This window comes from Gymnodraco acuticeps, unplaced genomic scaffold, assembly GCF_902827175.1.
Source record: "Gymnodraco acuticeps unplaced genomic scaffold, fGymAcu1.1, whole genome shotgun sequence".
Classification (NCBI taxonomy): domain Eukaryota; kingdom Metazoa; phylum Chordata; class Actinopteri; order Perciformes; family Bathydraconidae; genus Gymnodraco; species Gymnodraco acuticeps.
This window is the reverse complement of record NW_022990244.1, coordinates 1-21,256: the sequence shown is the minus strand read 5'-3', so window position 1 is coordinate 21,256 and position 21,256 is coordinate 1. Positions and strand designations below refer to the sequence as shown.

The 21,256-nt window shown below is 40.3% G+C and overlaps 1 protein-coding gene across 1 annotated transcript in view; it reads right to left on the bottom strand.

Annotated features, from left to right (window-relative positions):
* The window catches only part of LOC117548924 (secreted frizzled-related protein 1-like), a 46,159-nt gene extending 25,790 nt beyond the window's left edge, over window positions 1-20,369 (bottom strand). The window contains exon 1 of the mRNA XM_034220456.1: window positions 19,626-20,369. Coding sequence (XP_034076347.1) covers window positions 19,626-20,133 — 508 coding nt within the window. The 5' untranslated portion in view covers window positions 20,134-20,369. The remainder of the gene's footprint in view (window positions 1-19,625) is intronic.
* Between the last annotated feature and the right edge of the window lie 887 nt (window positions 20,370-21,256).

Sequence of the window (21,256 nt, the reverse complement as noted above, 5' to 3'; positions counted from 1 at the left end):
GACCTATTTCTAATCTTCCGTTCCTCTCAAATTCTTGAGAAAGCGGTCGCAAAACAGTTGTGTGATTACTTAAAAAACAATGATTTATTTGAAGCTTTTCAGTCTGGCTTTAGAACACATCATAGCACAGAGACAGCTCTGGTTAAAGTCACAAATGACATTCTAATAGCCTCTGACAAGGGACGTGTCTCTATTCTTGTTTTGCTCGATCTCAGTGCTGCATTTGATACTATCGACCATGATATCTTATTGCAAAGACTAGAGCACTTAGTTGGCATACAGGGAACTGCTTTAGACTGGTTTAGGTCCTATCTATCTGAACGCTCTCAGTTTGTACGTGTCAATGATGAATCTTCCACGCAAACCAAAGTTAGCCATGGAGTGCCACAGGGCTCAGTGCTCGGACCTATTTTGTTCACATTATATATGCTTCCGCTAGGCAATATTATAAGGAATCATTCTGTACATTTCCACTGTTATGCGGATGATACTCAACTATATTTATCAATCAAGCCTGATGAAATTAATCATCTAAATAAAATTCAAGACTGCCTCAAGGACTTAAAAACGTGGATGACTTTGAACTTTTTGATGTTAAACACGGCTAAAAAGTTATTGTACTTGGCCCGAAGAATCTACGAAACAAATTATCTAAAGATACACTAACTATGGATGGCATTAATTTGGCCTCCAGTGAGACTGTAAGGAATCTTGGTGTTATATTTGATCAGGATTTATCCTTTAACGCCCACATAAAATCAATTTCAAGGACCGCCTACTTCCATCTACGTAACATTGCAAAAATCAGGCATATCTTGCCTCAAAACGATGCAGAGAAACTAGTCCATGCATTTGTTACTTCAAGGCTGGATTATTGTAACTCCTTATTATCAGGGTGTACCAAGAAGTCAGTCAAGTCGCTTCAGCTGATTCAAAATGCTGCAGCTCGTGTACTAACCAGAGTTAGGACAAGGGACCACATTACTCCTGTTCTGGCTGCCTTACACTGGCTCCCTATAGAACACAGGATATCATTTAAAATTCTTCTTCTCGCCTACAAAGCCCTTAATGGGCAGGCGCCATCTTACCTTAAAGAACTCATTATACCCTACTGTCCTACTAGGGCATTGCGTTCCAAGAATGCAGGGTTGTTGGTTGTTCCTAGAGTCTCTAAAAGTACAATGGGAGCCAGAGCCTTTTCTTATCAAGCTCCACATTTGTGGAATCAGCTTCCAGTTTGTGTTCGGGCGGCAGACACCCTATCCGTTTTTAAGAGTGCGCTTAAGACCTTCCTTTTTGATAAAGCTTATAGTGATCAAATAAAATAATCTAATAAGAGTGCATTATCGTAGATACGTTGTGCCTCTTCACCTATACATTTTAGTTCTTACTCTTTCACTTAAATCCTAAAAACTTAGATCTTATATTTAAAACTTTATCCAAACCTTTCCCCTCTCTGACCTCTCGAGGTTATTAGAGGGTAACAGGTTGCAGAGAAGGCCGAGCCCGGCCCGGGAGTGTGGAACGTAGCCACAGACCTACTCCTTACCTCTAACCAATTCAGGTTCCAGCGGGGACCTTTCTCCCTGCGTGTGCCTCTCCACCTCTGTTTCCTACTTCTTACTTGCTACCCTTTTCCCTTAACCTATCCTAAGGGAGTGCATGTATGTATACACGTTAGTTTAGCTGCTATAGGCTTGGACTGTTGGGGGGGGGGGCACCTTACTCTGTCTTTCTGGCTGTTTGTACCTGTGTACTCTCATGTTCCGATTAACCCAGCTTCCCCCAAATCTCTTTTTTGTGTCCATACATACGCCGGGATCCTGAGTCGAGGCTAATCCTGTTGCTGTGGTCGTGTGTCCTGGATCCTCTATCCTGAGCACTGGATCTGAGTCCTGGACTTCGAGTCGTGGCTGAACCTGTCTCTGCGGTCTTGCCAGACTCTCACTATACTACTTCCCTGTAGTAGTAGTAGTAGTAGTAGTAGTAGTAGTAGTAGTAGTAGTAGTAGTAGTAGTAGTAGTAGTAGTAGTAGTAGTAGTAGTAGTAGTAGTAGTAGTAGTAGTAGTAGTAGTAGTAGTAGTAGTAGTAGTAGTAGTAGTAGTAGTAGTAGTAGTAGTAGTAGTAGTAGTAGTAGTAGTAGTAGTAGTAGTAGGGGAGTCTCTCTCTCCGTCACCAGTTGTTCAGCGAGAACTCGTGAAAGTCACGGCTAGGTGTGAAGAGCTAATGAAAACAGAGACTGTTTAAAGAGTTCCTCCGCCTGCTGCTCCTTTAAATCAATTATCACTGTTAGCTGACCTCTATTAACATTCATTATAATCACTGTTAGCTCTATTAACCGTCACTAATGGTGGAAATACGGATACATAAATGTCAAAGTAATGGCAACGTTGCATCAAGATCTGATTCAAGAACTGTACAAGTTTACACCTTTTTTTGTAATATATTGGATAATTTTACAATTGTAGACCCTTTTACTGGTTTAATCTTAAGCCCGAAGGTCCCCGCCGGCGGGTAATTTAGTTTTTTTTTTTCACGACACTGGGGATCTTAATATTTAAGAACCTATTAATGTGTTATACCAGATTAACGGGAATAATCTCAGCTAACTGACGATACAAACCATTTTTACCCAAAAATCTTCAATGGCATTAAAACGATAAAAACGATGGTGTAGTTAATCCATAGGTTCATAATCCAATGTGTCTGCGTCCCCTTTGAAATGTTCTGATAATCCATAAGCAATAAAACAGCTTTTCCGTTGCTTGATATCAGAGCAGCGATATTTCTCCCCTCTGCTGCAAGCTAGCATGCACAGACAGGCTACCTTTTTTTTTAACATGAGTGTGTGCAGGATGATTTCCCTTCGATTCTATTGGCTCTAACGGTCAGAAAGAGATGTCACGTGTCAAAATCGAACAAGGGGGGCCAGAGATAAGGAAAATCCACCCAAATGGCCCCAGAAGAGGTTTCTTTTTTGCTAAATCTCTCTAAAAAGGTCAAATTTCACTTGTTTTGCATCAATCTTGATACAGGGTACTTATTATATGTTGTACTTTGGATTCCTAAAGCTTTTAGTCTACTAACCCATCATCCAAGGTTAGTTTTCACTATAAGTACAAAATATGTTTTGGACGGACACTATAATTTACAGTTTTTTACCATGTTCAATCTGAATTTTGTTTAAAATAAAAAACATCTATATTGATTCTGACTCTTCTACATCCAACTCACAGGTTTATCATTACTTTGAGAAAAAAGATTATTAATGTAACCCTTTTAGAAGGGAAGATATGGTCATTTGTTCTGGGAATGTCATTTTCGAGCCTGAAACCTGAAAAACAGGCTTGGGGCCGAGACGATGACGTGAATCACACGTCTTTTAAGAGGAAATATTAATCTGAAAGAAAAATGGGAGTAAATATGTGTTATTTCCCGTTTAAATTGGAGTAAATGGACTTAGTTTCACCAACTTTAGTTACCTAAATGGTGAATTTAAAGCCTAAGAATGGGAGTTACTGGTTTACCATGGCCTTAATCACTTAAGGTAGTTTGTGTTATGTGGTGTCTTTGTTTTGTATAGCTTCAATACCTCTCCAAAACACGGAGTCTTTAGCTGTCTGACAGCGAGGTAAATCTATGTAAATATCCTAAATATAGCGTGGAGTTGCTACGTAGCTGCTAGCGAAGGATGCTAATATATGCTTTGCTGCTTTAGCATAGCTTAGCTTCCTCCTGTCTGTTTCTACTGTCATCTACTGTAGGTAATACATTTACTATGGAGAAGTACCACATACAAACTAACTTACAGTCAAAACTCCCCCTTTTAAGTGATGTTGGAGCTGTTGGAGTTTCTGGTTTAACGTTGCCTCGATTTGGTTAATTACTTTGTGTTATTGTGTCATTTTAGTGAATCTAAACTAACCAAAGTCACATAATTACACAACTAAATGTATCATGGAATTTGTATCCTGTTTTTGTAAATGACGTCTGGTGTTCATAATAAAAAACTTAAAAAACAGACCGTTTAACTTTCTGACAGCGAGGTGAATCAGTGATAATATCCTAAATATATTATACACATTAATTCAGATTCTGTATATGTTTAGGTGCCTGAAATACGTTAATCTGCCGCGAGCTTCTTGCTATTAGTACTGGATCAAAATCGCCGGTTGACACAGATAAGGAATTTTCTTTGGTGGAAACATAAAAACAACAATAGGAATTAATTTACACAAATGGAGCAAGTATAGATGCCTCATAACATCTATTATAAAAACCTAAGAAATATTTACAAGAAATATAAATATGCACAAAATATTCAGAAGAAAGTGAAATATGTCACAATTTGAAGGGGTAAAATGATGAAGAAATGTACATTGTAATGGGCAAGGTTTACAGTATGTTGTATGAACAATGGCTCTTATTTACTGTACTGTAGGTAAAGCACGCTTACGGCCCGTCCACACTACAGCGTCGACAGCTTCAAAAACGGTTTCCAACACGTCTGCCCATTCACTTTGAATGGGGTGACGTCACGTCGCCTCGCTTTTCGCCGAACTGAATTGTGGGTAGCATAGCGGTGCGTCTCCAGCGTAGCCAGCGCCAGCCAATCAAATCCCGTTTCTGAAAATCTGACAGATCAAGCCGTAGCCAATCAAACCGCGACTAAGCTGGGAGAGATATCCCGCCGTTCATTTATATATTTCAAAAAAAGATGGAGGAGAAACTAATTATCGCCGTAGCAAATCACCCAGTTTTGTATGAGCAGACCCTCTTCACCTACCGGGATACAAACCGGAGGAACCAGGCATGGAGGGAGGTGGCAGAGACAGTGGGTGAAACTGGTAGGTTTTCGCCTGTTTGGGGAGTTTATATATATATATATATTGCTCGCATAAAATCCCCGGGGTTTTTTGCTTTGTATGTCGGGGGCGGGAGATTCATGTGATTGGTTGTTGGTCGTGTTGCTCGAATACAATCCCCAAGCTTCAGACACGCCCAGCTCCAAGCTTTTTTTGAAGCTGTAGTGTGGACGCTCCGTTAATGTCCCTTTTAAATTGAGATTTTGGAGCTCCTCAGATTTGCTCTGTTATTTATCGGTCTGGTGCATCTTGTTTATTCTGTAAGAGCATTTTTCCTTTCGAGGTGTCTGGCTTTGTTTAGAGCCGCTGGCCTCCAGACGGAGAATTTAACGCACGTTATTTGGACGCTGCATGTTTTTCACATTATGTCTTCCCCTCTGTTTCCATCTCTTGATGCATTCGTCAGTGATTGCGCAGTAGAAAATGGGAATTAATAGATATTCAGGTATTCACTTTTCGCTGCTGGACTTCCTGCCAGCATTGTTCTCAACAAACACTTCGGAAAAAATCACTTCCATCTGCTGCTGTTTTCCAATATGTTACGGCCAGTCGAAAGCAACTGGAATTTATACTGAGATTTAAGGACAAAACCACCTGAACATCAGCAGGAGAGGACTCTTTAAAGTAGAGACACTACATACTGATAAACACCTGAACATCAGCAGGAGAGGACTCTTTAAAGTAGAGACACTACATATCTGATATACACTGACATCAGCAGAGAGGACTCTTTAAAGTAGAGACACACATACTGATAACACTGAACATCAGCAGGAGAGGACCTCTTTAAGTAGAGACACGACATAACTGGATATCACTGAACATCAGAGGAGAGACTCTTTAAAAAGAGACACCTACATACTGTATAACACCATGACATCAGCAGAGAGACTCTTTAAATAGAGAACATTACATACTGATTAACACTGAACATCAGCAGAGGAGGACTCTTTAAAGTAGAGACACTTACATACTGATATACACCTGAACATCAAGAAGGAGAGGACTCTTTAGTAGGAGACACTACATACTGATATACACCGAACATCAGCAGAGAGGACTCTTTAAAAGTAGAGACACTACATACTGATATACACCTGAACATCAGCAGGAGAGGACTCTTTAAAGTAGGAGACACTACATACTGATATACCCTGAACATCAGCAGGAGAGCACTCTTTAAAATAGAGACACTACATACTGATATACACCGGAACATCAGCAGGAGAGGACTCTTTAAAGCAGAGACAACTACATACTGATATACACCCTGAACATCAGCAGGAGAGGACTCTTTAAAGTAGAAACACTACATACTGATATACACCTGAACATCAGCAGGAGAGGACTCTTTAAGTAGGAGACACTAACATACTGATATACCAACCTAGAACATCAACAGGAGAGGACTCTTTAAAGTAGAGACACTACATACGGATTAACACCTGGAAACATCAATCAGGAGAGGACTCCTTAAAAGTAGAGACACTACATACTGAATTAAACACCTGAAACATCAGCAGGAGAGGCACTCTTAAATAGAGACACTGACAATACTGATATACACCTGAACATCAGCAGGAGAGAGACTCTTTAAAGTAGAGGACACTACATACGATAACACCTGAACATCAGCAGGAGAGGACTCTTTAAAGCAGGAGACACTACATACTGATATAACACCTGAACATCAGCAGGAGAGGACTCTTTAAAGTAGAACACTACATACTGATATACACCTGAACATCAGCAGGAGAGGACTCTTTAAAGTAGAGACACTACATACTGATATACACCTGAACATCAGCAGGAGAGGACTCTTTAAAGTAGAAACACTACATACTGATTATACACCTGAAACATCAGCAGGAGAGGACTCTTTAAAGTAGAGACACTACATACTGATATACACCTGAAACATCAGCAGGAGAGGACTCTTTAAAGTAGAGACACTACATACTGATATACACCTGAACATCAGCAGGAGAGGACTCTTTAAAGTAGAGACACTACATACTGATATACACCTGAACATCAGCAGGAGAGGACTCTTTAAAGTAGAGACACTACATACTGATATACACCTGAACATCAGCAGGAGAGGACTCTTTAAAGTAGAGACACTACATACTGATATACACCTGAACATCAGCAGGAGAGGACTCTTTAAAGTAGAGACACTACATACTGATATACACCTGAACATCAGCAGGAGAGGACTCTTTAAAGTAGAGACACTACATACTGATATACACCTGAACATCAGCAGGAGAGGACTCTTTAAAGTAGAGACACTACATACTGATATACACCTGAACATCAGCAGGAGAGGACTCTTTAAAGTAGAGACACTACATACTGATATACACCTGAACATCAGCAGGAGAGGACTCTTTAAAGTAGAGGACACTACATACTGATATACACCTGAACATCAGCAGGAGAGGACTCTTTAAAGTAGAGACACTACATACTGATATACACCTGAACATCAGCAGGAGAGGACTCTTTAAAGTAGAGACACTACATACTGATATACACCTGAACATCAGCAGGAGAGGACTCTTTAAAGTAGAGACACTACATACTGATATACACCTGAACATCAGCAGGAGAGGACTCTTTAAAGTAGAGACACTACATACTGATATACACCTGAACATCAGCAGGAGAGGACTCTTTAAAGTAGAGACACTACATACTGATATACACCTGAACATCAGCAGGAGAGGACTCTTTAAAGTAGAGACACTACATACTGATATACACCTGAACATCAGCAGGAGAGGACTCTTTAAAGTAGAGAACAGTACACCTAACTAACTGATATACACCTGAACATCAGCAGGAGAGGACTCTTTAAAGTAGAGACACTACATACTGATATACACCTGAACATCAGCAGGAGAGGACTCTTTAAAGTAGAGACACTACATACTGATATACACCTGAACATCAGCAGGAGAGGACTCTTTAAAGTAGAGACACTACATACTGATATACACCTGAACATCAGCAGGAGAGGACTCTTTAAAGTAGAGACACTACATACTGATATACACCTGAACATCAGCAGGAGAGGACTCTTTAAAGTAGAGACACTACATACTGATATACACCTGAACATCAGCAGGAGAGGACTCTTTAAAGTAGAAACACTACATACTGATATACACCTGCACATCAGCAGGAGAGGACTCTTTAAAGTAGAGACACTACATACTGATATACACCTGAACATCAACAGGGACTCTTTAAAGTAGAGACACTACATACTGATATACACCTGAACATCAGCAGGAGAGGACTCTTTAAAGTAGAGATACTACATACTGATATACACCTGAACATCAGCAGGAGAGGACTCTTTAAAGTAGAAACACTACATACTGATATACACTTGAACATCAGCAGGAGAGGACTCTTTAAAGTAGAAACACTACATACTGATATACACCTGAACATCAGCAGGGACTCTTTAAAGTAGAGACACTACATACTGATATACACCTGAACATCAGCAGGAGAGGACTCTTTAAAAGTAGAGACACGACACACTGATATACACCTGAACATCAGCAGGAGAGGACTCTTTAAAGTAGAGACACTACATACTGATATACACCTGAACATCAGCAGGAGAGGACTCTTTAAAGTAGAGACATACTGATATACACCTGAACATCAGCAGGAGAGGACTCTTTAAAGTAGAGACACTACATACTGATATACACCTGAACATCAGTAGGAGAGGACTCTTTAAATTAGAGACACTACATACTGATATACACCTGAACATCAGCAGGAGAGGACTCTTTAAAGTAGATATCCTACATACTGATATACACCTGAACATCAGCAGGAGAGGACTCTTAAAGTAGATACACTACATACTGATATACACCTGAACATCAGCAGGAGAGGACTCTTTAAAGTAGATACCTACATACTGATATACACCTGAACATCAGCAGGAGAGGACTCTTTAAAGTAGAGACACTACATACTGATATACACCTGAACATCAGCAGGAGAGGACTCTTTAAAGTAGAGACACTACATACTGATATACACCTGAACATCAGCAGGAGAGGCACTCTTTAAAGTAGAGACACTACATACTGATATACACCTGAACATCAGCAGAGAGGACTCTTTAAAGTAGAGACACTACATACTGATATACACCTGAGCATCAGCAGGAGAGGACTCTTTAAAGTAGAGACACTACATACTGATATACACCTGAACATCAGCAGGAGAGGACTCTTTAAAGTAGAGACACTACATACTGATATACACCTGAACATCAGCAGGAGAGGACTCTTTAAAGTAGAGACACTACATACTGATATACACCTGAACATCAGCAGGAGAGGACTCTTTAAAGTAGAGACACTACATACTGATATACACCTGAACATCAGCAGGAGAGGACTCTTTAAAGTAGAGACACTACATACTGATATACACCTGAACATCAGCAGGAGAGGACTCTTTAAAGTAGAGACACTACATACTGATATACACCTGAACATCAGCAGGAGAGGACTCTTTAAAGTAGAGACACTACATACTGATATACACCTGAACATCAGCAGGAGAGGACTTTTAAAGTAGAGGACACTACATACTGATATACACCTGAACATCAGCAGGAGAGGACTCTTAAAGTAGAGACACTACATACTGATATACACCTGAACATCAGAAGGAGAGGACTCTTTAAAGTAGAGACACTACATACTGATATACATCTGAACATCAGCAGGAGATGACTCTTTAAAGTAGAGACACTACATACTGATATACACCTGAACATCAGCAAGAGAGGACTCTTTAAAGTAGAGACACTACATACTCATATACCCTGAACATCAGCAAGAGAGGACTCTTTAAAGTAGAGACACTACATACTGATATACACCTGAACATCAGCAGGAGAGGACTCTTTAAAGTAGAGACACTACATACTGATATACACCTGAACATCAGCAGGAGAGGACTCTTTAAAGTAGAGATACTACATACTGATATAAACCTGAACATCAGCAGGAGAGGACTCTTTAAAGTAGATACACTACATACTGATATACACCTGAACATCAGCAGGAGAGGACTCTTTAAAGTAGAGACACTACATACTGATATACACCTGAACATCAGCAGGAGAGGCACTCTTTAAAGTAGAGACATTACATACTGATATACACCTGAACATCAGCAGGAGGACTCTTTAAAGTAGAGACGCTACATACTGATATACACCTGAACATCAGCAGGAGAGGACTCTTTAAAGTAGAGACACTACATACTGATATACACCTGAACACAGCAGGAGAGGACTCTTTAAAGTAGAGACACTACATACTGATATACACCTGAACATCAGCAGGAGAGGACTCTTTAAAGTAGAGACACTACATGCTGATATACACCTGACATCAGCAGGAGAGGACTCTTTAAAGTAGAGACACTACATACTGATATACACCTGGAACATCAGCAGGAGAGGACTCTTTAAAGTAGAGACACTACATACTGATATACACCTGACATCAGCAGGAGAGGACTCTTTAAAGTAGAGATACTACATACTGATATACACCTGAACATCAGCAGGAGAGGACTCTTTAAAGTAGAGACACTACATACTATATACACCTGAACATCAGCAGGAGAGGACTCTTTAAAGTAGAGACACTACATACTGATATACACCTGAACATCAGCAGGAGAGGACTCTTTAAAGTAGAGACACTACATACTGATATACACCTGAACATCAGCAGGAGAGGACTCTTTAAAGTAGAGACACTACATACTGATATACACCTGAACATCAGCAGGAGAGACTCTTTAAAGTAGAGACACTACATACTGATATACACCTGAACATCAGCAGGAGAGGAACTCTTTAAAGTAGAGACACTATGTACTGATATACACCTGAACATCAGCAGGAGAGGACTCTTTAAAGTAGAGACACTACATACTGATATACACCTGAACATCAGCAGGAGAGGACTCTTTAAAGTAGAGACACTACATACTGATATACACCTGAACATCAGCAGGAGAGGACTCTTTAAAGTAGAGACACTACATACTGATATACACCTGAACATCAGCAGGAGAGGACTCTTTAAAGTAGAGACACTACATACTGATATACACCTGAACATCAGCAGGAGAGGACTCTTTAAAGTAGAGACACTACATACTGATATACACCTGAACATCAGCAGGAGAGGACTCTTTAAAGTAGAGACACTACATACTGATATACACCTGAACATCAGCAGGAGAGGACTCTTTAAAGTAGAGACACTACATACTGATATACACCTGAACATCAGCAGGAGAGGACTCTTTAAAGTAGAGACACTACATACTGATATACACCTGAACATCAGCAGGAGAGGACTCTTTAAAGTAGAGACACTACATACTGATATACACCTGAACATCAGCAGGAGAGGACTCTTTAAAGTAGAGACACTACATACTGATATACACCTGAACATCAGCAGGAGAGGACTCTTTAAAGTAGAGACACTACATACTGATATACACCTGAACATCAGCAGGAGAGGACTCTTTAAAGTAGAGACACTACATACTGATATACACCTGAACATCAGCAGGAGAGGACTCTTTAAAGTAGAGACACTACATACTGATATACACCTGAACATCAGCAGGAGAGGACTCTTTAAAGTAGAGACACTACATACTGATATACACCTGAACATCAGCAGGAGAGGACTCTTTAAAGTAGAGACACTACATACTGATATACACTGAACATCAGCAGGAGAGGACTCTTTAAAGTAGAGACACTACATACTGATATACACTGAACATCAGCAGGAGAGGACTCTTTAAAGTAGAGACACTACATACTGATATACACCTGAACATCAGCAGGAGAGGACTCTTTAAAGTAGAGACACTACATACTGATATACACCTGAACATCAGCAGGAGAGGACTCTTTAAAGTAGAGACACTACATACTGATATACACCCTGAACATCAGCAGGAGAGGACTCTTTAAAGTAGAGACACTACATACTGATATACACCTGAACATCAGCAGGAGAGGACTCTTTAAAGTAGAGACACTACATACTGATATACACCTGAACATCAGCAGGAGAGGACTCTTTAAAGTAGAGACACTACATACTGATATACACCTGAACATCAGCAGGAGAGGACTCTTTAAAGTAGAGACACTACATACTGATATACACCTGAACATCAGCAGGAGAGGACTCTTTAAAGTAGAGACACTACATACTGATATACACCTGAACATCAGCAGGAGAGGACTCTTTAAAGTAGAGACACTACATACTGATATACACCTGAACATCAGCAGGAGAGGACTCTTTAAAGTAGAGACACTACATACTGATATACACCTGAACATCAGCAGGAGAGGACTCTTTAAAGTAGAGACACTTACATACTGATATACACCTGAACATCAGCAGGAGAGGACTCTTTAAAGTAGAGACACTACATACTGATATACACCTGAACATCAGCAGGAGAGGACTCTTTAAAGTAGAGACACTACATACTGATATACACCTGAACATCAGCAGGAGAGGACTCTTTAAAGTAGAGACTACTACATACTGATATACACCTGAACATCAGCAGGAGAGGACTCTTTAAAGTAGAAACACTACATACTGATATACACCTGAACATCAGCAGGAGAGGACTCTTTAAAGTAGAGACACTACATACTGATATACACCTGAACATCAGCAGGAGAGACTCTTTAAAGTAGAGACACTACATACTGATATACACCTGAACATCAGCAGGAGAGGACTCTTTAAAGTAGAGACACTACATACTGATATACACCTGAACATCAGTAGGAGAGGACTCTTTAAATTAGAGACACTACATACTGATATACACCTGAACATCAGCAGGAGAGGACTCTTTAAAGTAGAGACACTACATACTGATATACACCTAAACATCAGCAGGAGAGGACTCTTTAAGTAGAGACACTACATACTGATATACACCTGAACATCAGCAGGAGAGGACTCTTTAAAGTAGAGACACTACATACTGATATACACCTGAACATCAGCAGGAGAGGACTCTTTAAAGTAGAGACACTACATACTGATATACACCTGAACATCAGCAGGAGAGGACTCTTTAAAGTAGATATCCTACATACTGATATACACCTGAACATCAGCAGGAGAGGACTCTTTAAAGTAGATATCACTACATACTGATATACACCTGAACATCAGCAGGAGAGGACTCTTTAAAGTAGAGACACTACATACTGATATACACCTGAACATCAGCAGGAGAGGACTCTTTAAAGTAGAGACACTACATACTGATTTACACCTGAACATCAGCAGGAGAGCACTCTTTAAAGTAGAGACATTACATACTGATATACACCTGAACATCAACAGGGACTCTTTAAAGTAGAGACACTACATACTGATATACACCTGAACATCAGCAGGAGAGGACTCTTTAAAGTAGAGACACTACATACTGAAATACACCTGAATATCAGCAGGAGAGGACTCTTTAAAGTAGAGATACAACATACTGATATACACCTGAACATCAGCAGGAGAGGACTCTTTAAAGTAGATACACTACATACTGATATACACCTGAACATCATTAGGAGAGGACTCTTTAAAGTAGAGACACTACATACTGATATACACCTGAATATCAGCAGGAGAGCACTCTTTAAAGTAGAGACATTACATACTGATATACACCTGAACATCAGCAGGGACTCTTTAAAGTAGAGACACTACATACTGATATACACCGGAACATCAGCAGGAGAGAACTCTTTAAAGTAGAGACACTACATACTGATATACACCTGAACATCAGCAGGAGAGGACTCTTTAAAGTAGAGACACTACATACTGATATACACCTGAACATCAGCAGGAGAGGACTTTTTAAAGTAGAGACACTACATACTGATATACACCTGAACATCAGCAGGAGAGGACTCTTTAAAGTAGAGACACTACATAGTGATATACACCTGAACATCAGAAGGAGAGGACTCTTTAAAGTAGAGACACTACATACTGATATACATCTGAACATCAGCAGGAGATGACTCTTTAAAGTAGAGACACTACATACTGATATACACCTGAACATCAGCAAGAGAGGACTCTTTAAAGTAGAGACACTACATACTCATATACACCTGAACATCAGCAAGAGAGGACTCTTTAAAGTAGAGACACTACATACTGATATACACCTGAACATCAGCAGGAGAGCACTCTTTAAAGTAGAGACACTACATACTGATATACACCTGAACATCAGCAGGAGAGGACTCTTTAAAGTAGAGATACTACATACTGATATAAACCTGAACATCAGCAGGAGAGGACTCTTTAAAGTAGATACACTACATACTGATATACACCTGAACATCAGCAGGAGAGGACTCTTTAAAGTAGAGACACTACATACTGATATACACCTGAACATCAGCAGGAGAGCACTCTTTAAAGTAGAGACATTACATACTGATATACACCTGAACATCAGCAGGGACTCTTTAAAGTAGAGACGCTACATACTGATATACACCTGAACATCAGCAGGAGAGGACTCTTTAAAGTAGATACACTACATACTGATATACACCTGAACAACAGCAGGAGAGAACTCTTTAAAGTAGAGACACTACATACTGATATACACCTGAACATCAGCAGGAGAGGACTCTTTAAAGTAGAGACACTACATGCTGATATACACCTGGACATCAGCAGGAGAGGACTCTTTAAAGTAGAGACACTACATACTGATATACACCTGGACATCAGCAGGAGAGGACTCTTTAAAGTAGAGACACTACATGCTGATATACACCTGGACATCAGCAGGAGAGGACTCTTTAAAGTAGAGATACTACATACTGATATAAACCTGAACATCAGCAGGAGAGGACTCTTTAAAGTAGATACACTACATACTAATATACACCTGAACATCAGCAGGAGAGGACTCTTTAAAGTAGAGACACTACATACTGATATACACCTGAACATCAGCAGGAGAGCACTCTTTAAAGTAGAGACACTACATACTGATATACACCTGAATATCAGCAGGAGAGCACTCTTTAAAGTAGAGACATTACATACTGATATACACCTGAACATCAGCAGGGACTCTTTAAAGTAGAGACACTACATACTGATATACACCGGAACATCAGCAGGAGAGAACTCTTTAAAGTAGAGACACTACATACTGATATACACCTGAACATCAGCAGGAGAGGACTCTTTAAAGTAGAGACACTACATACTGATATACACCTGAACATCAGCAGGAGAGGACTTTTTAAAGTAGAGACACTACATACTGATATACACCTGAACATCAGCAGGAGAGGACTCTTTAAAGTAGAGACACTACATAGTGATATACACCTGAACATCAGCAGGAGAGGACTCTTTAAAGTAGAGACACTACATACTGATATACATCTGAACATCAGCAGGAGATGACTCTTTAAAGTAGAGACACTACATACTGATATACACCTGAACATCAGCAAGAGAGGACTCTTTAAAGTAGAGACACTACATACTCATATACACCCTGAACATCAGCAAGAGAGGACTCTTTAAAGTAGAGACACTACATACTGATATACACCTGAACATCAGCAGGAGAGGACTCTTTAAAGTAGAGACCACTACATACTGATATACACCTGAACATCAGCAGGAGAGGACTCTTTAAAGTAGAGACACTACATACTGATATACACCTGAACATCAGCAGGAGAGGACTCTTTTTAAAGTAGAGACACTACATACTGATATACACCTGAACATCAGCAGGAGAGGACTCTTTAAAGTAGAGACACTACATACTGATATACACCTGAACATCAGCAGGAGAGGACTCTTTAAAGTAGAGACATACATACTGATATACACCTGAACATCAGCAGGAGAGGACTCTTTAAAGTAGAGACACTACATACTGATATACACCTGAACATCAGCAGGAGAGGACTCTTTAAAGTAGAGACACTACATACTGATATACACCTGAACATCAGCAGGAGAGGACTCTTTAAAGTAGAGAACTACATACTGATATACACCTGAACATCAGCAGGAGAGGACTCTTTAAAGTAGAGACACTACATACTGATATACACCTGAACATCAGCAGGAGAGGACTCTTTAAAGTAGAGACACTACATACTGATATACACCTGAACATCAGCAGGAGAGGACTCTTTAAAGTAGAGACACTACATACTGATATACACCTGAACATCAGCAGGAGAGGACTCTTTAAAGTAGAGACACTACATACTGATATACACCTGAACATCAGCAGGAGAGGACTCTTTAAAGTAGAGACACTACATACTGATATACACCTGAACATCAGCAGGAGAGGACTCTTTAAAGTAGAGACACTACATTATGATATACACCTGAACATCAGCAGGAGAGGACTCTTTAAAGTAGAGACACTACATACTGATATACACCTGAACATCAGCAGGAGAGGACTCTTTAAAGTAGAGACACTACATACTGATATACACCTGAACATCAGCAGGAGAGGACTCTTTAAAGTAGAGACACTACATACTGATATACACCTGAACATCAGCAGGAGAGGACTCTTTAAAGTAGAGACACTACATACTGATATACACCTGAACATCAGCAGGAGAGGACTCTTTAAAGTAGAGACACTACATACTGATATACACCTGAACATCAGCAGAGAGGACTCTTTTTAAAGTAGGACTTACATATTGAAAACCTGAACTCAGCAGAGAGGACTCTTTTAAAGTAGACATACACTGATATACACCTTGAACATCAGCAGGAGAGGACTCTTTAAAGTAGAGACACTACATACTGATATACACCTTGAACATCAGCAGGAGAGGACTCTTTAAAGTAGAGACACTACATACTGATATACACTGAACATCAGCAGGAGAGGACTCTTTTAAAGTAGAGACACTACATACTGATATACACTTGAACATCAGCAGGAGAGGACTCTTTAAAGTAGAGACACTACATACTGATATACACCTGAACATCAGCAGGAGAGGACTCTTTAAAGTAGAGACACTACATACTGATATACACCTGAACATCAGCAGGAGAGGACTCTTTAAGTAGAGACGCTACAGAGGGGGGTTTAAATGAGTTTAAGTTTCACAGCTGATTTCCCCCAAAAGGTTGTGTTTGCTTTGCTCTCGTGGGGATGTGCGTCTGCCAACACCTTCCTCCCTGAAACAACATTCTCAGGATCATTTGCTGCACAGGTGTCGACTCTAACGCAGCAGAGCTGTTTGTCTTCCCTCAGTCTCTGCTTAATGCCAGGTTTATAAAAGAGTCACAAATGGCTGCAATCTTTTTTTCAAACCGTTTTCAAGCAGCAAATGCTCAATGTTCTCTGTTTCCAGATTCTACATGAATGGATCAAGCGTTTCTCAGTTTAAGAAGTATAAAAGCACATTATATTTAAATAACACCACTTGTATCCACCTTTACAGTCATGTGGAGAAGGCTTTGAATCTGCATTTAGACGGACAGGAAAATAGATACTCTTTAGTTGCATCTCTTCTCAGAAACACGACAGACTTCTAATCAATAGTTTGTTTTGTTTTGCAAACAAAGGATATGATTTTAAAAAGGACTGTGATGTAAAATGCACATTCTGTTCTGATTGCAAAACAAACGTTTAAGAATATTAAATAAATAAATATTTGCTGTTTCCGTGTGAATTAAATGTGAGAATCTGGTGCTTTCCTCTGTTTCAGACTTAGACTATAACATTAAATATTTAAATGTTTAAAAGGCATCACACCTCCAGACGTCCACAACAGTGGTTCAAAGTGCATCTTAATAAAGTATGAGTACATAAATAGATGGCATGCTGAGTTCTCTTGGCAGTAATCAGGTTGTATCAATAGTATATGTATGTATATGTGATATGAGACCGTATTCAAGCCATGAAATCATGCATCAGAAATGTGGTGAAATGCACCAAATGTACTCAAGTATTGCAGTAAAGACATACTAGTACTCTGATATACTTCTATCCAGTACATTTTGTAGGCAAATATCTCACTTTTATACATTTATTTAACACTTAAAGTGACTTAATACTTTACTACTCGGGGAAAAGCCATTCTGCATAATGAGTACTTTTACTTTCGAGGTATTTGATCAGAAACATTTGATCATTTCTTCCATATTGCCGAGTCCTTTGCACACAGTCATCTAACCAGGAAGATGTGACGTATCACAACATCGAACTGCTCCTGGAGTAGTATTTTAAGACCATAGTATTTCTACTTTTACTTAAGTATCCGAGTACTTCTTCCACGTGTGGCAACAATATCGAGGTATTTAAAAAATATATATATTCAACTCATCCAAAGCCCTTTGCACCCTCATGTCTCTTCTCAGTAAAGTACTCGTAAAAAACACAAAACTACACAGAAAGTACATTAAATTGGCACAAATCTGATATATTACAACACTGAAATACTTTTACTTGCAATTGAGTATTTAAATACTACTATGTCTCTGCTTTTACTGTTGTACTTCTTCCACCTCTACCTTATAGATATGTCCTGCTCCTCTGCACACTCCTCTCTCTTCTCTTATGGAGTACACACTGAAAAGCTGATCATAAATAACTGCTTTTCACATCAAATATCAGGTTCAACTTAACGTGAATGCTTCCAACTGTAACCTAATACAGTTATGTTAAACGCGCGGATTCAATACATTCAATTAAAGTTAACATTTCAGTGTTTTCAAATGTAATGAGATGTATACTTTAATATCTGAATGTTCCTCGTAACAGAACAATAACGATATGGAGGTCTCAGTGTTCCTCCGTGACAGAGAGTGTGTGAGACACGATAAGAGTTAGTTTAATGTTTAAAAATCGGTTGATTCCACAAACAAGTAAAGGACTTCAAGATATTTGGTTCGAATGGATTTTTTCTCTAACAAACAACTGACACGTGATTCATTTTAGAGTCGAATCAATGTGTATTCAGCTGTAATGCTATCGTGAATATATCAGCTGTTTTCGTCCTCAGCTTGAATCATTTTGGTTGCGGCACTTATTGTCACTTTGGATGACAGCTAAATGTAATATAAATACATGTCTTTGTTGACACTGACACAGCTAATGGAGATAACCCTCTGTCTAAACAGCCATTGGGTAAAAGACACACTTTAAACTCTGACTGTCAATTAAATACAGGACATCTTCTCAATGTGTGGGACAAATGCGGACAAAGCAGGACACTTTAAGTTTTAATACCACTCTGCTGCTAATTTACAACTATTACTAATACTTTTAAATACTGGTACTGGATGTGTATTTTGTAAATGGTGTAATTTGTACTTATATCTTTAATATCTCATGTGTGCTTTTTAAGTAATATTTGGTACTTGTGGGTTATCTGTCGCCACTTTTTTTGTTTTTTTCAGACTCTCTTAATAACCCTAACCCCTAGGATAAATGTGTGTTGCTTTGACAACATCGAAATACTCTTTGCTATTTGAAAGTATTTCAAGACTGTAGTATTTCTACTTTTACTTAAGTCAAGTATCCGAGTACTTCTTCCACACCTGTCAACCGTTACGCAAATGTTACCTGTGGGGTTAATCAAGTTAAAGTTACCTGTCGGGTTGGGGCTCTCGGTCGCGTTGGGCTGCGTCATCGCGATGCACACGTCGTCCTGCGGGAACTTGTCGCACGCGAGCATCTCGGGCCACGGGAACCCAAAAGACTCCATGATGGGGGTGCAGCCATCGCGCACCGCCTCGCACAGCCAGCGGCACGGGAAGATGGGGCGCTCGAGGCACACGGGCGCGAACAGCGAGCACAGGAACACCTGCGTGCCCGGGTGGCAGCTCTTGTGCACGAGCGGCACCCAGCTGCTCGCCTGCTGCTTCACCTCTGCCATGGTCTCGTGCTCCAGCAGGTTGGGCAGCAGCATCTGATCGTAGCCCACCGCGTGGCACAGCCGCAGGTCCTGCGGGATGTCCACGCACTGCGGGGCCTTCCCGTAACCGCGCGAGTACGCATCAGACTTCCAGGAGAGGTACTCGTACTCTGACGCGCTGCACGAGACCGACAGGAGAACCAGGGTGAGCGCGAGCCGCTCCATCCTGCAGCGCGACGTCATGGCTTCAGAGAGGACACTGAGGGGAGGAATCAGCGCAGGAAAGAAGAAAAAGGAGAAACAAATGCTGGGTTTCCTGCTGTGCGGAAAGTCAGTCTGAAGCACGAGGGAATCAACTCAGAGAAAAAAGAGTCACAACTTCATGGAGGAAAAAAGCGTGTTTTTCTGCTCTGCGTAAAGTCCACCGGCTCCTTCCGCTGCTGCTGCGCGTCTGACTGCTCCTGCTCTGAGAGGAGGGTGAAGTAGATCCTCTGAGAGTGTGTGTGTGTGTGTGTGTGTGTGTGTGTGTGTGTGTGTGTGTGTGTGTGTGTGTGTGTGTGTGTGTGTGTGTGTGTGTGTGTGGTGTGTGTGTGTGTGTGTGTGTGGTGTGTGTGTGTGTGTGTGTGTGTGTGTGTGTGTGTGTGTGTGTGTGTGTGTGTGTGTGTGTGTGTGTGTGTGTGTGTGTGTGTGTGTGTGTGTGTGTGTGTGTGTGTGTGTGCTCGGAAACAAGAGCAGATTGTAAAGCGCGCTCCGGCCAATGGGAACGCGTCTTGCGCCTTTTGGCACTGCGCTGTCAGTCAGAGAGAGCTTAATTACACAGTGTGTTAAACTCTGCAGGAGACCCCACCCCCTCCCCCCACACGCACACACACACACACACACACACCCTTTCACTCCCCAGCGTGCACTTCCTTTGTCAGAACAAAACACAGAATGAGACATTAGCACTCATAAACACACAGTGTTATGGAATTAAACAGAGTTAAAAACTATTTTGCATATTTTCTTTTCAAATGAAAGTTCCCAAAGTGTGGCACAGGACACCCCATGAGTTCTCTGGGAAGTTCCATTCATTAATGGATGCAACTGTAATGAATGTATGATGAGGTATTCCTAAATGCAATGCACACAGAGAGAGATGCTCAGTTAAGAGCAAATGATCAACCTTACAGAGAAAAACAAAACAAATTACTTTCAAACTTTCTTTCTGTAAATGTGTGAGGTTATAAACTCAGGAACATTTTTCTAGACAATACGTTTAAATATTTTTAGTAATTTTCCCACTTTTTCCCCAAATGTTTTCTTGTAAATGAAGGATTTCCATCTCTGTGACCCTGGCTTTAATAAAGCTCTGGATGATGCTGTG